Here is a 15,884-nt window from a genome sequence, read left to right as displayed (position 1 = left end):
TGAGCGCTGGCAATGCTGAGGTAGGTCAATACCTGCCTTTGAGCTATATCTCAAAGTTGGTGGAAGAGAGAGACAGGTGGAGAAACTATATAGTGTGGTCAGTATAGACAATCTTTGGGCAATCTTTGGAGTAGGTTGCCTGCAGGGAGTTCTGGCTAAGTCCTATAAATCTTCTGCATCTCTGTATTTCCATCCGTAAAATGGAGACAAGGAAAGTGTGCACTTGATCAGGATATTGTGAGAATAAAATAATGCATGATAATTGTACAACCCTTGGGGTACTATAGGGGTCCAATAAATATTAATTATTATTACTGGTGGGTTTTGTCTACTTTCCCTTTTCCTCTGCCTTCAGAACAGAAGGCATCCAATCCTCTATTTTTTCTATTTCATCCAATCCTCTATTTTTTTTTATACCACACACAACTATCTTATAACCTCAACGGTTTAGCTGTAATTTGAGCAGCTTGGGTGCAAAGCATATTGGTTAAAATCAGGCTGGGTGGGACGTATATACAGGTTTTGAGCAGCCAACCCATTTTCCCCTCCACCTGCCGGTGGGTCAGAACCTCTTGATGCCTTCCCAGCCCTATCAGAGTTGGCCGTGGTTGGGCCTGCTGCTGGATGGGCCCTGAGGCCCCGCAATGGAGTGAGGTTAAGAGGAGGCAGGGATTTATGGGTTTACTAATCTTCACAGTTTATTCTTTTTACATTTGTTTGCTCCTTGGGGGAGAAAGAGGAGGTATTTGTCTAAACCATCTCTAGAAACAGAAGTTATTTTAAGCTCATTCTTAAAGAAAACCAGATTCTGCTTTCCCCCAAAGGCACCCCTGTCTGTCTGCGTCTCCGCGGCCGTCACCCTGAAAGGCACCTCCTGCAACTGGGCAGCCAGGAGTGGGTTTGGCCTGAAAGCAGCGATTGCATCTCTGGGGCCCAGGATCCTGGCCTCCCTGTACCCCAGAGCTTTAGGCAGAGCCAGTGGCTCATAGCTTCCTTTCTCTTCCTGTTGCTCAGATGCAGCCCCAATAGTCTTTGCTTGGGAAAAATTGTTCTTCCCGTCTCCCTGTGTTAAGGTTGTCTCATCTTGCTCTCTGCTCCTCTAGGTCTTTTTTTCTTTTTGAAGGATTCTCGGAGTGGGAAGCAGTAAAGCAAAGAGGTTAAGAGTAGACTCTGGAGTGAGAGAGACCAAGATTTCAGTGTCAGTGCTACTACTTTTTATCCGGGTGACTTTACCTCTCTCGTCCCATCTTCCTCATCTGTAAAATGGGGATAACAATACTACTAACTCAGATGCTTGTCTTGAAGAGTAAATTAAACAATTCATGTAAAGCACTTGGCACAGTGCTCAACATGTGGAATGTGCTCAGAAACTTCTAGCCAGTAGGTTAGTAATTTCTGGAGGTGCTGGAGCGTTACATGGGGGAAGGGCAGCAAGGAGAACTAGCCTCTTTGACCATTTCTTTATGCCACATACTGTCCTAAGTCCTTCACATTCAACCATTTGATGTAGTTCTTTCATCTACCTGGCACGGAAGTTTCAATTATTATCTTTTTGTGACAGATAAAGAAATTGAGGCTCAGAGAGGTTAAGTTACTGAAAAGACTAAGGAGTGTTGTTAAGTCAGGAGGCTGGTTGGGGAGTGACCAGAAGGGGGCACAAGGGAGACTCCCTGGAGGCTGAAAATCCACCAAACTGTCCCTTGATATTATAATTTGTTCACCTTTATGTACCTATGATATTTCAATAAAAATTTCAGAAAAAGGAAAAAAAGAAAGCAGCCACAGCTTCCCTTTGGCCACACAGGCCGTGAGTAGCAGAGCCAGTTCTGTTTGCCCCCATGTGCGAATGTATAAGCCTTGTTGACCTGGGCCTGCGGAAGCTTTTCTTACGCTCAAGGCCCTGACACGGTGGGCTGTGTCTCCACTCCAGACTTTATGTGGCTTTCACTAGTTTTCTACGAAGGTTCTTTCCTTTTTCAAAGATTTTATTTATTTTTTCATGGGAGGCAGACAGAGAAGCTGAGACATAGGCAGAGGGAGAAGCAGGCTCCCTGTGGGGAACGCGATGTGGGACTCGATCCTAGGATCCCGGGATCATGCTCTGAGCCAAAGGCAGACTCTCAACCACTGAGCCACCCAGGTGGCCCCCCGAAGGTTCTTTTCTGTTTCAGGATTCCATCCAGGAGATCCTGTTATAATTAGTCATCACGTCTCCTCTGTCTCCTTTGGCCTATGACAAGTTCTTAGTGTTACCTTGTTGGTGATGACGCCGACAGTTTTGAGGAGTACTGATTAGGTATTCTGTAGAGTGTTCCTGAGCCAGCCCCTGATGCCTTTCCCGTGATGAGACTGAGGCCATGTATTTGGGGGAAGAAAGCCCTTTTCATCACATCTCATCAGAGGTACCACGCGGTCAACACGGCTGATGAGCAGTGAGGTTCATTTAGATCTCTTGAGTAGGATGAGGTTATGTCAGGTTTCTCCGCTGCAAAGTTACTTTTTCTTTGTCCCCTTTCTACACACTTTACTTTGGAATTGAGTCATTAAATGCAGCCCACGCTCAAGGCCCACCCCAGCTGTTCTTAGTCATCGAGTTTATCTGATGCAAGGCTTGTAAACACACACAATCATCTGACTATTTGCGCAGGTAGAGACACACAAGCTCCAAGCCAGACATCCAGACACCGGCATACAGATAATATAGACAGACACCCAAATGAGTTCATATCCACAAACAGACGCTCACAGGCCCTAATAACGCAGATACTAGAGAAATCAATAGTTTTGTCATTCCATTTCTCTTACCAGCCGAACAATAAATCAGCTAGGGTTTTAATTAACACGGCTTCTGAAATCCCACTTTCTTTCTAGTTCTTAAAGATCTTAAAGAACGAGAATGGAGCACACCTCTGTGCAAGATAGGGGCGGAGGGGGTGACAAAAAGGGGAGTCTGGGATCTCATCAGGCCTTCCGGAAAGGGCCCAAGCCAGGGGAAGTTTGGGGCACTGATTCCCTTTTTCTCCCTCCTTGGCTTTTCCATGGCCCTTTCCGTTCCAGGCCTGAAGGAAGGGGGCATGAGTGTGTCCCCCGCTCCCCCCGGCCCCCCAGGGCCCCAGAGCTCTTCCCCCCCTCCCCCCCACCCAGCACCACAGGGGCCGCATGCTGGTTCCCAGGCACTGTGCCTTCACAGCCTCGCAGCCCCTGTGTTTGGGAGGAGGGAACAGCTGAAGCCCAGGCCGCCACACCAAGAGGCAGCAATGTAACTTGCCTCTGCCATTGAAGGAAGGAGGAAGGACGCTAGAAGGACAAAAGTGACAGCTGTCCACTGCAGTGTTCATGGAGTGAATGAGTCAGTGAGCCAGTGACTAGTTCACGTCTTTCCTCTTAGAAGCTCTTAGGCCAGTTTGCTTAGCTTTCTAGCTCTAGAACACGATGATCATATGTGTTTCCATCCTCTCTCTCCCCTTTCTGATCGCGTGAGTCTGGGGCTGCTCTTTGTGGTTCACACTCGATGAATTGTGTAGCTGTACCATAGCTCATAACAACAGAAGCACTCCTTGATATTTAGGCTTTTTCTCTTTTCTTCTTCCTCTGGTGAATATAGTCTGCTAACGTGCCAGATTCATTGCCTGTTGCTTGTCTGGTCACCTGCTTCCAAAACTTCCGTGCCTCCGTCTTGTTGTCTGTAAGATGGAGATAGTGGAAAATAAGAGGGTTACCATGGTAAGTGAACACAAGAAACACTGATGAACATATAGGAGGTGTTTAGTAAACATCTGATGGCCTGAAATGGAAACCTTTGGCGATTGCGGGGTGTTGACGGCCACCATGGCACTGTTCCCTGGCTGCAGGCTGCACCTGATGCAGGTGGACTCGGTCCAGCGCTGGATGGAGGACTTGAAGCTCATGACCGAGTGTGAGTGCATGTGCGTCCTGCAGGCAAAGCCCATCAGCCTGGAGGAAGATGCACAGAGTGACCTCATCCTGGCTGGCGGCCCTGGCCCCGGAGACCCCCTGCAGCTGCTTCTCAAGAGGGGCTGGGTCATTAGCACCGAGCTGCGCAGGATTGGACAGAAGCTGGCCCAGGACCGCTGGGCACGCGTCCACAGCATGAGCGTGCGTCTGACTTGCCACGCCCGCTCCATGGTCAGCGAGTACAGCGCGGTCAGCAGGAGCTCCTCACAGGAGATGGGTCAGGTCGGCTGTCTTGGCATGGGCAGGGGCGGGCCCTTGGAAGGGGATGCCTTCTGGAAGAATTTGTCCGAAGTGTTCAAAGTGTTCGAACCTTTCCTGCTCCAGGGCCTCCCTCCTGTTCTGAGAGGCAGGGAAGAGAGTAAGGACCTTTACTGAGAACCTAGCACGTACTGGGCACCGAGCTAGGTGTTTGCCCACACACGCCTCATTTAACCTGCACTACGTGTGAGGCAGGCATAGCCACTGCGAGAGGCTGTTCAGGGGAGCCGTGTACCCACTTTTGTGCCAGACTGGGCTCAAGTGTCAGCTCTGCTGTGCGACCTTGGCAAGTTACTTACCTTCTCTGTGCCCCAGTTCCATCACCCTAATGAGTATAATAATAGCACATTTTTCATACATATGTTGTGCGGACTAATGTGTTATTACATGTTAAATATGAAAGACAGTTGCTGAAAAATATTAGCTAGTATGATATCCTCACCGAATGGATGAGGAAACAGAAATTCAGAGAGCCTAAGTAACTTGCCCAAAGTTAAGTCATATTCAGTCTCTATCTGATTCTGAAGCCCATAATCTTGAAGCTTCTTTTCTAAGCCTATAATGGAGCATTGAAAATCGCCTTGTCATCTGGTTTTCTTTCTTCTGGCATTCACTCCCCAGCTCAGTGCTTTACCCTTTTCCTTGCTCCACTTTACAGACAGTAAACTCCTATTCATCCCTAGCAGCCCCGCTCAAATGTCCCTTCCTCTCTGAAGCGTCCCAGGTCCCCCAGCATAACTCAGTGCCTGGTTTTCTTTTTTGAGCTCCCAAAGAAGCTGATGATGGTGTCTTGCCATCCATATAGCACTGTGTTACGGTTTATGTGCCTGCTTCCAAAATCAGGTGATTTGATTCATCTTTATACCCTGGAGGGCCCTGTACAGTAGTTGGTCCTCAACCTATGCTTGTTGACTCAAATAGACTTTTCTATTTTTTTCTACAGCTCGAGAAACTGCTAATGGAGAAATGCTCAGAGCTCTCGGCGGTCACAGAGAGGTAAAAATCTGGATGCTGGCTAAGACTAGACAGGCTGTCCTCAGGCAGGGGAAGGGGCTGGCATCTTCTTCCAGAGGGAGAGCGTGAGTGGGGAGGCCTGGTGGTGGCCCAGGAGCCTCCTTTTGCTGACTTGTATCAGCGACCTTGAAAGGGTCCCTTGGGATTTTCTGCCCCATTTTCAGGCCCTATGGAGAATGTAAAGGAGGAGAGGCCCAGGCATAGGAAGAGAGAGGATTGGTCAAGGTTGGTAAGAAGGAAAAGGTTTCCCAGAGCTTTGGGAAGGCCCCACCCAATCCCCAAAGCCAAGGCAAGGTGACAGCAGACATCACACCCTATACTCACAGACACATAGACAAGGATTTCACAGACACACACTTGCCCGTATATAGATATATAAACACACACTCATATATTCACAGAAATACACCCACACCTTCTTCTCTGTATCTCACACACATAAACATATATATACGTTTACACGCAGACACATACACTCAGCCTCACATGTATACACACCCAGGTGTATGTTAACACTCTCCTTTACTCTTCCCATCCCCCATGCCCTGCAAGAGAAACATGGGACTTGGTATCCCCTAGGGTTCCCGCTGGGGTCTTTGGCCTTCCAGTGGAACATTTCAGGCTATAGGGATAAATTCAAACTTGATCCACCCCCTGCTCTTCCTACCTGGGGAGAACATTTTTAAAGCTCCTTTCTGTAGACAGCCCTTCCTTCCTTCCTTCCTTCCTTCCTTCCTTCCTTCCTTCCTTCCTTCTCTTTCTTTCTTTCTTTCTTTCTTTCTTTCTTTCTTTCTTTCTTTCTAGATTTTTATTTATTCATGAGAGACACAGAGAGAGGCAGAGACATAAGCAGAGGGAGAAGCAGGCTGCCTGTGGGGAACCCAATGCAGGACTCGATCCCAGGACCCCAGGATTACAACCTGAGCCAAAGGCAGACGCTCAACCACTGAGCCACCCAGATGCCCCTGAATAGCATTTCTTAAAGGGCCACACATATTGCCATACACCTTGCAAGTGAGCCCTGGCCTGCCTGGCATACCAGCACCCTCCTCTGCAGCTCCTATGCCCCATCCCTAGACCTCAGTGCAATGAGGGCAGATTCTCTCAGGGAGAAGCCCAGAGGTATGAATTTGACCACTCTCTGATGGCCTTTCTTCTTGGTGACATGGACTATTAGCTCCCTTTTCAGGCAGTGCTTCTCCGAACCCTAGCAGGCCAGAGAAGGACGAACCTGTTATGGAATATTCCATCTCTGATTCCCCTGGAGCTGATGGCTTCTCCCTAGGCCACTGGCACCACCCCCAGGCCTGCAGCAGGCCCAGATCTGGCCCCTGGGATGGTTCTAGGCTGAATACCTGCCCCTCCCAGTGGTCCCACTCTGCGGCTTCTTTCTCCCAGGTGCCTCCAGGTTGAGAATGAGCATGTCCTGAAGTCAATGAAGGCCTGTGTGAGTGAGACCTTGAGCACGCTGGGCCGGCACTTCGGCCAACTGCTGGAGCTGGCCCTGACCCGGGAAGTGCAGGTCAGTGCGGGCAGGGCTGCGGAGAGGGGCGCTCGTGTAGACCCCCGGGGTGGGGGTGGGGGTTAGGAAAGGTGTGCACCAGGCCCTGGGAAGCCCTAAAAAGTCCTTTCTCGGGGGCGGGGTGGGTGGGGGTGGGGATAGCCTCAGACTACCAAGGTGAACTCCGGCACCTAGCAAACAGGATTGTTAGAGCTCGAGGCTTCCCATGTTAGCCCAAATCTCCATTTTCCAGATGTGAAAACTAGAACCCAGAGAGGGAAGAGACTTACCTAAGGTTCATAGAGCACAGAGCAAGTCCACGCAGAAGTTGGCATTTCCCAACTGCACTTTCAGTATCGTTCCTACCACCTTAAATCTCCGTGTACTTATTGTCCACAGTACATGCAGTGGGTCCCTAGTGTCCTGAAAGATGTAAGGTACCTGTGGGGAGCAAACCAATTCCAGAAATCCCGGCAACAGAAAAGAATCTCGGAAGGTCATATATAGTCCAGCCCCTGCCTCTAGGCAGGGTCGTGCTTGATTCTAGAAAGAACGAGGGCTTTGGAACCAGATAGATCTACTTTCAAACTCTGGTTCACTGTGAGACCTTGATTTTGTCCTTAACCTCCCACAGGCCTCATTTTCTTCATCCACAAAGTGAAAACCTTCCCCAGAAGAAAAGTGAGAGGATTAAGCAAACATCATAGTATGGGTTAAATATGTTATTTCCCTCTGTTGCCTTTTCCTATTTTAAAAGCCTCCCAGAAAAGCAGATTCCATAAGGTTTTCATTATGAAAGGTATTTACATGTTATTTATAGTTACAGAAATATTGTGTTACATATTTGCCATTCTTTTCCCACCACCAAATAAAAGCCTTCCACAAATAGCAAGTCCCTTTCCCTATCAGCTTCTCTCCAGACTCAGCCTTTCTACGCAGCCCGGAGCTTCCTTTTTCTCCTTCCTGTGTGTCTGGCTCATTTTGCACAGGGTACAGGCTCTTCTGACCCGGCCCACCTGCTGCTGGGCAGTGCAGCTGGGCCGATGCATTCTCACCCCCCAACCCCGGAGAGTCTGCAAAGGCCACTCTGTCCCAAGTGCCTGGGATGAGTGGAAGGAAGGGCCAAAGGCTGGGCTGCTGGGGCTGGTACTTGGCATTGATGTGCAAATGCTGACCTGCACATATAGGGGCGGGTGGTGGCTCAAGCTGGGGCCAGTGTCCCAAACTGAGCTCTCAAGTCCCAGAGGGACCCTATGGAACATGAGGCCAAAGTGGGTGAAAAAGTCAAGGGGGTGAAGAGTGAGGATATTGAAGGCAAGTCCTGGGGAGGAAGGGGAGCCTGGAGGTATTTTTGAGCAGGACTATGGTACCTACTGATACTTTTCATGTTACTTCTGTGCCTTTTTGCCTGGAGGTAGCAGGTTCAATGAAAAGGGCTAAGCTCGAAGAGTTATGTTGGGTTGTAAACAGAAGCCAGCTGGGTTTGGAAGTAGTCAATCTACCAGGAGGCAAAGGTGTCTTTTCAATGGTCTGTGTCAGAATCCTGGAGAAAGCTCCCTGGGCTGCCAGGAGCCTGCCTGGACCTTGTGGACCGTGCCGCTGGTCTCCTGGGCAGTGCTGGGTCCATTCTGGGTTTTCCTTCATCCCGATCTTGTTCGCAGTGGGATTCCTGATCTGGTCCTTCTGTTTCCCTGGCTAAATCCTGCCCTTCCCCAGGTCTGACCACCTGGGTCACTGATGCTTGGTTTGGGAGCTGAGCTGGATCAGCTGCTCCTCTCTTAGAATTTGATCACCCATTGGCCTCCTCCCCTTGTCTGTCCCACATATTCCTTAGCTTCGGATAAGCCCCCTTCCCTCCCAGCATGCACCTTGGTGACCCCCTCTATGCATCTTGGTGACCCCCTCTATGCCCTCCAATGGGTCAGGCTTGCCATGCTCATAATACTTTTTGTCTGATGTTTAGGTTGTTTGTTGTTTTTTTTTTTTTAATTTTTATTTATTTATGATAGTCACAGAGAGAGAGAGAGAGGCAGAGACACAGGCAGAGGGAGAAGCAGGCTCCATGCACTGGGAGCCCGATGTGGGATTCGATCCTGGGTCTCCAGGATCGCTCCCTGGGCCAAAGGCAGGCGCCAAACCACTGCGCCACCCAGGGTTCCCTGGTTTTTATGTTAGGACGTTTCCATACAGATGGCAGTGACATAAGGAAACACACTGGCTGAAGGCAAGGTGATTTGTGTTCAGTGTTGTAAGCATGTGTTTCTTAAACTGGTGACCCAAGGACCCTGGTACCAATCCCTGGGATGTTAGTAATTATATAAGATCATATTTGGGGGTATCTCCACATAAAGGAACTTAAGCCTATTTCCTTGCATTGGGATTTCTTCCATCATGTGCTCTTCTGCATCAAGAGTCTTCTTAAAAGGTCTCCACACATTCATAGTATTTGTCAGGCCTGTAGCTTCCATAGATAGGGATTTGGGTTTGTTTTGTTCACGGATATGTATCCGGTGACTAGGATAGTACCTTTCCTACAGTAGGCACTCAGTAAAGACTTATTAATGAATGAATATTAAGCAGTATATTCCAAACTTGCATAGTCACAATGAATCTTTTTTTAAAAATTATTATTCTTAAAGCACCTGATCACTTACTCTCTGGCATGCTGGCATTTCAGGAAATGCAATTTAGTAAAAAAATATTTTTGCACTCAGGAGGCTCTTGAGCAGAGGAAGAGTGCTCGCCCCCCCCCCCCCCCCCATTCCCCACCATCCACAAAAATACTATGTGATAGAACAATGCTCACAATGAGGGCAATGACAACCTAGCACTACTCTGCTCTGGTCTGCTCTATCCTGGAGTATTACGTCCAGTTCCAGACCCCGGATGTCTCCCTGGCAATGGCTGTGCTCAGAGGAGGCTCCTACAAGGTTGGGGGAAAGGCTGAAGATCAAGGTATGTGGGACATAGGTGGAGGAGCTGAGGGTGTTTCATCTAAGGATGGACAGACACTCTGCTACCCCCAAAGTTCTGTGTTTGGGGGCTCTGCAGGGAGAAGGGCCTCAGGCCAGCAGGGCCAGATCTAGAGGACATCCTCTGTAGCAAGGAGTTGGTGAAACAACAGGGCTGCTGCCCTGCAGTGGAAGGGGCTGCCTTTCCGAAGGGACTCTCTGTCCCTGAGCCAAGCACGTCAGGCTTGGGGGGCATTAGCAGGGGATAAGTGACTTGCAAGGTTTCTTCCAGTCTTGGTAGCATGGAAATCTATGAATGTGGGTGTTGTGGGGTAGGGGCTTGTGTGGAGTTTGGAGGCATATCCAGGTTCACATCTTGCTGGTGCTACTTACTGGATTTGCAGACTTGGGCCAGTTACTTAATGTCCTTCACCTCTGCAGTGGGTTGTCATTAGGATTAAATGAGACAAGCCAAGAGTAACTGGTGGCACTCTTCTGACAGTGTCAACAGCTTTATTCACTCAAGACTTGCTCTACCTTAAGAGAAGCTCACAGTGTGCTTTGCTAAAAGAGCCCCCTAGTCACCTAAAGAATTGTTTATTAAGATAATTTGACTACTTGGTGGGTATGGAAAACTTTAAAGTTTAAATGTTAGGAGCCACCAATAGGAAATTAATGAACACTGATGATTAATCTATCTGGGAATAGAGGATTAGCTATGTGGGAGGTAAGAGAAAACTTAACTTATAAAAAAATGATTTACTTAAAAATGACTTCTAGGGGACTCTCTATCAAATAAATTGACTCTAAACTGTACCTTGACTCAGCTTCATGTGGGTAGAAGTTATATTAATTTATCCTTTCATTCCATCAATTATTTTTGATTTTAGTTTAAAATAGAATAGTTTTATTCTAATAAAACTGATTAGGGAATGCAGCTTTGGCTCTGTGGCTAAGTAAACTAGTTAAAACTTTATCTCACAGCTAAATTTCCCCTCCCTGCTGGTCAGCCTCAGGCATCCCCTGAGGGACAAGCACTTAGCTTGTGACAGAGCTCAGAGCAGAGCGACACTTCATAAGAGAAGAGAGACAGGTGCTAAGCTGAACATACTCATCCCCACCCTCTCAGTAGGGGGACAGAAGGAGGTAGGGAGCAAAGCTAGCAGAGGTGTGTTGCTGAAATCCCTACCTAGGGGACAGGAATAGTGGGGAACCACATACAGCCCCTTAGTAGTTGACACTTCTTGCCCTATTATTTTATTGGCCTTTTTTTTTTTTACATTTGTTTTTATTTAAGTTCGATTTGCCAACATATAGTATAACACCCAGTGCTCATCCCATCAAGTGCCCTCCTCAGTGCCCATCACCCAGCTACCCCATCCCCCTGCCCACCTCTCCTTCTGCAACCCTTTGTTCATTTCCCAGAGTTAGGAGTCTCTCATGCTTTGCCTCCCTCTCTAATTTTTCCCACTTGTCTTATTGGCCTTATCCATTGGGCTGTGGTCAGGCAGGAGGGCGGCTGAGCCCCTTGGGGGAGGAGGTCAGCTGCCAGCGGGGAAGTTATTTCTCACTTTCATGAAGCCATTCCTCCAAATAACAACCCCTACTTCTTTGTAGATCCTTCTGGAGTCACAGTGGGAAATTTAGACTCTGTTCCTGAAGGCTTGAAAATGACTCATGATATTACATCCATTAAATTAGCTCCAAGGAGGTTTTGTAACTAAAGCTCAAAATTTGCTTTTTTGTCCTATTTCCCACTCTCAGATCTTGCTCAGTTATGTTGTTCAGTATAGGTAATCAGAGGCTGCAATGCAGCTACGTCGTAACATAATCTGTACATAAAGATCTCTAAAATTTAGAAATTGTCTGTCTTATCATAAAGTTCTCTGAGAGAAAATACTTAAAGAAAAAAACTTTAAAAAGAAAACTCTGCATCCCTTTACCTGTAGGAATAATTCAAAGTCCCAAATACTTAGGTTAATCTAATTCTCTTCCATTTTCTTTCTGTGCTCATCTTAGCCAGAAAGGTCTCATCCCAGTGTGTGTGGTCATGTTTCCTTGGGAAGCTATAGTCTGGTCTGTCTCTCCAGCAAGGGGAGGGGCTCCCTGCAGGCTTCCCAGTTGTTGTTGTTGTTGTTGTTGTTTAAGATTTTTATTTATTTATTCATGAGAGACGCAAAGAGAGAGATTGAGAGAGAGAGAGAGAGAGAGAGAGAGAGGCAGAGACACGGGCAGAGGGAGAAGCAGGCACCATGCAGGGAGCCCGATGTAGGACTCGATCCCAAGACTCCAGGATCATGCCCTGAACTGAAGGCAGGCGCTTAACCGCTGAGCCACCCAGGCATCCCCCAGGCTTCCCAATTTGTACTGGTCTTTCTCAGCTATGCTGGAAAGAGGTAGTACCGTGGATACACAGCAGTATCACAGCACTACTCCTGCACTCACAGAAAGTTAAAACAAGGCCAATCCTCAGTCCCTAAAGGACGAGTTCCAGGCAACATTTCATGCTAGGACTCCGTCTTAGGGTTGCTGAAGGTCTTAACAGATACTTCTTTGCAGTTGAGTGAAAGAGGGTAGGGAACAGACACCATCTTGGTGGCACCTGTGGCATCACATCAGTTTATTTCAGTTGTCCATGGTCCACAAGGCTTTCTGAACATTCATTCACTGGGGGGAAGCATCTACCATAGATTAACTGTGGCACAATGTTTACTATATATGGGAGAAAAATGTCTCCTTTTTTTATAGAAGGGCATTTGATATGTTTACTTCTTCACGCAAAATCAGATATTTGTAATCTCTTCCCAATGACTTACTTGGTTTGCATACTTTCCCACCCAGCATTTTTAACATTTCTTAATTTCTAGCTCCCCTCCAAACACTGTTTTTCTGCCATCCCAGGCTGCATTGATTTGGGCTGCTTGAAGTGACTTAGGCTAGAATTCTTCAAACCACTTCAAAGGCATCACATTCTCCAGGTTCCCAAAGATTTTCTAGGAGAAATGCAAGCATATATACTTTTAAGGAAATCAATGTCCAGATCTCCAATTTTTGTTTCATTCCTAGAAATGATCCTCCCAATAATACACAGTTTCAAACATCCCTTCTATTGCTTTCCAAAAGAGGGGTGTGCTCCCACCCATCCCAAATCTTATAGTGCATTGCCCTGCTGTGTAAAGCCTTGGAGTGGCAGTAGGATTGGGGAGATCAAAGAAGCCTTCGTTCCTGAACTATAACCCATAGGCCTCCATGAATTATTTCTGTGCTTTTTCTTACATATTTCTATTGAGAAAGGCATTAGAAATTGTGTGTTTTGCCCAGTGTGGAGATATATGGTAGTGTGTGTGTGTGTGTGTGTGTGTGTGTGTGTTGGTGGGGTGGTTTTGAAAGTTTTCAATTTATTATATCCCTTCCATCTCTATTTACTCCCAGACTATGCATGGCTCTTGAGGGACATTCTCCTTAGACAAAGCAAAGAGAGAACTGATAGGATACATCAAGCACTCAAAGTGGCTTTTGGGGGCACGTATTTAAATGCAAGCAATTCCTTGCAACTATATCTCACACTCAACCCTAGGATATGTCATCCATTGGCTAGAAAACATCTTTGAAGAGCCAGAGATTCTAAAGGTTAATGATCCTGATTCTTTTAAATGCTGGAGTATTTTAGAGAATGACTAAATTTTTCAAGATATATTGGATAAAATCCACAGATACAAATTTTACATGATTTTTTTCAGATTTGGTGCACATTATTTAAGAAAGCAGTTAAAGCTTATTTTGTCAACATATTTTATGAAATATTTATGCTAATTTCTACTTCTTGTTAGCAAAAGATAAAATTAATTGCTGGCAGCTGGACTCATTAGATTTAACCAGTAAATACCTTCTTTCTTCTTTAAATATGTAGGGAAGTTTGATCATTAGAGCTACTAAAAATAATCAAATGATTTCTAATGTTTTTTTAAGACTTATTTATTTATTAGAGAGAGAGAGCATGCACACATAAGGGGGCGGGCAGAAAGAGAGGGAAAGAGAGAGGGAGAGAGAGAAGCAGACTCCTTACTAAGGCTAGAGCCCAACATGGGGCTCCATCTCATGACCATGAGATCATGACTTGAGCCAAAATCAAGAATCGGATTCTTAACCCACTGAGCCACCCAGGCGCCCTGATTTCTAATTTTTTATTCTCAAATTTTAATTATTCCTTATAATGAACACCAAATTTCAATACATATACCCACCTATTTACTGAAAAAATACAATGTTCTTTACTATATTCCTAGATTTATAAGTAATTTGCAATGTTAGCTACATATTACTTTGCATTATTAAAAGTTTAGTAAATTGATTTATCTTGGCTTTATAACATATACAAATAAACCAGATTTTATTTTATCTCTACATTGTTTTAGTACTACCAGTTTTTAGCATTTTCCCTTGGAGAATGATTTCTATAATTATTTGTCAGTGTTTTTTTTTTTTAGCATTTCTTGAAACATATCAAAACATTTTATAATTAAAAATGTAGTTAGTTCTATATTGAGAAAAAGTTGTCTTGGCTGACTGGCTTGGTTGAAAGAACTGTCTTTGCCAATTAGGATATAGGGTGGGCATTTCCATAATTTAAATAAGCAAAAGCTGTAGTGTCAAGGTTTTGATAAAACTTGTTTGAAACACACACAAATATTTTTATTAAAAATTGTATTGGCAATGAAAGTAATAATATTTTGATTTTCCCAATCCTTTCTACATAATTTGGATAACCCAAGGTGCTCCAAGTGAAAGAGAAATGGGTATAATTAATAATTATTTGATAAGTCTTGGTAAAGTACATTTGGAATTCTTCCCAGAAATTGAGATAGTGAATGAACAACTCTAATGATTGGGTGACAAATGCTTTTGCAAGTCAAGTGATTTCCAATTCTTTGCTTTTACCAATTTAGAGGAGTTATCAGCTCACAGATCATCAAAAATAGTGTTTGATGATGGATCACTATGTGATTGCATAACTCAGAATGTACTCAAAGGGTTGAGCAACTTGGCTATATAAACTCTTCCCATTCCTCCCTATGGATTTATGGGAACAAGATTTTTCAGGGTTTACGTCTCAAAATAGAGCACTAAGTCAATATTCAATCATGTATATATGAATTAATGAGAAAGCCTAAAAAAGAATACAAAGCCTCATTTATCTCGTCAGGACATATATTTGTAATAAAAGTTAAATTTTTGTCATTTATGATTATTTGTCAAAATTTGTAATCTATGTTGCTTTGGCCAATTGTATGGATAATAATTAGTAACTCAACCAAGAAGAGAGTATTTTTTAAAAGATTTTATTTATTTATTTAGAAGGAAAGAGTGCGAGCAAGGGGAGGGGCAGAGGGAGAAGGAAAGAGAATCTCAAGCAGACTCCACCCTAAGCGCCGAGCCCTATGGGGCTTGAAGCTATTATCTATCCCATGACTCTGAGATCATGACCTGAGCGAAACCAAGAGTTGGACGGTTAACCAACTAAGCCACCCAGATGCCCCAAGAAGAGAGTATTTTTAAATACTTAGAGCCTGATAGGCACAGGAAAAAAATGAAATTTCAAATGTCAGTGATAAATATGACAAGGGTGATCCATAAAACACTTTGAAACTTAAATGTATTACATTAAGAGAAAATTCTGAGGAGGGATTGGATGGGAACATAAATTTAAGGATGAAAAGATGCAAAATGCTGACAATGTTAAAGAAAGGGATTATTCATACATTTTTAAGAGGATGATGAGGGCATCAAGTTGTTTTGGTATTTAAGTTCCACTGACTACATCTAAAAAGAGTGATGTAATCCTTTTATTTTATGTGAGTATCTACAATCTGCTGGAAATTACATCCTTTCCAACGTTGTTCTTGAAACTGGTGGTGAAAAATTTTAACCATCAAATCAAAAATGTGCAAGGGGTCATATATTTTTCAAAATTCCTTTAGGTCTAAATAAGAAAATTAAAAACTGCCTTAGAATACATAGACATTTTAGTTCTATATCATAAAGCTGTTATCCTTGCCTCTTGCTGGGGAACTGCTTAAGCCTCAGATACCTGTCTTTCTTGTCTTTCTTTTTTTTTTCTTTTTCTTTTCTTTTCTTTTTTTGATCCCTGTCTTTCTAAGGAAGGTTTCCTTGTGATGTTCCTGAAG

At 45.0% G+C, this 15,884-nt stretch overlaps 1 protein-coding gene across 6 annotated transcripts in view; it reads left to right on the top strand.

Moving 5' to 3' along the window:
* The window catches only part of INSC (INSC spindle orientation adaptor protein), a 122,959-nt gene that overhangs the window by 51,744 nt on the left and 55,331 nt on the right, over positions 1 to 15,884 (top strand). For all 6 annotated transcript variants that reach the window (XR_011995089.1, XM_072725580.1, XM_072725584.1 and 3 more), the window contains exons 3-5: positions 3,852 to 4,197; positions 5,177 to 5,229; positions 6,646 to 6,769. Coding sequence is in view for 5 of the 6 variants with exons in the window: in XM_072725580.1 (XP_072581681.1) it covers positions 3,852 to 4,197; positions 5,177 to 5,229; positions 6,646 to 6,769 (523 nt within the window). In the remaining variant the exon portion in view is untranslated. The remainder of the gene's footprint in view (positions 1 to 3,851; positions 4,198 to 5,176; positions 5,230 to 6,645; positions 6,770 to 15,884) is intronic.

Source organism: Vulpes vulpes, chromosome 11 (assembly GCF_048418805.1).
Source record: "Vulpes vulpes isolate BD-2025 chromosome 11, VulVul3, whole genome shotgun sequence".
In the NCBI taxonomy this organism is placed as follows: Eukaryota; Metazoa; Chordata; class Mammalia; order Carnivora; family Canidae; genus Vulpes; species Vulpes vulpes.
This window is presented reverse-complemented; position numbering and strand designations above follow the sequence as displayed.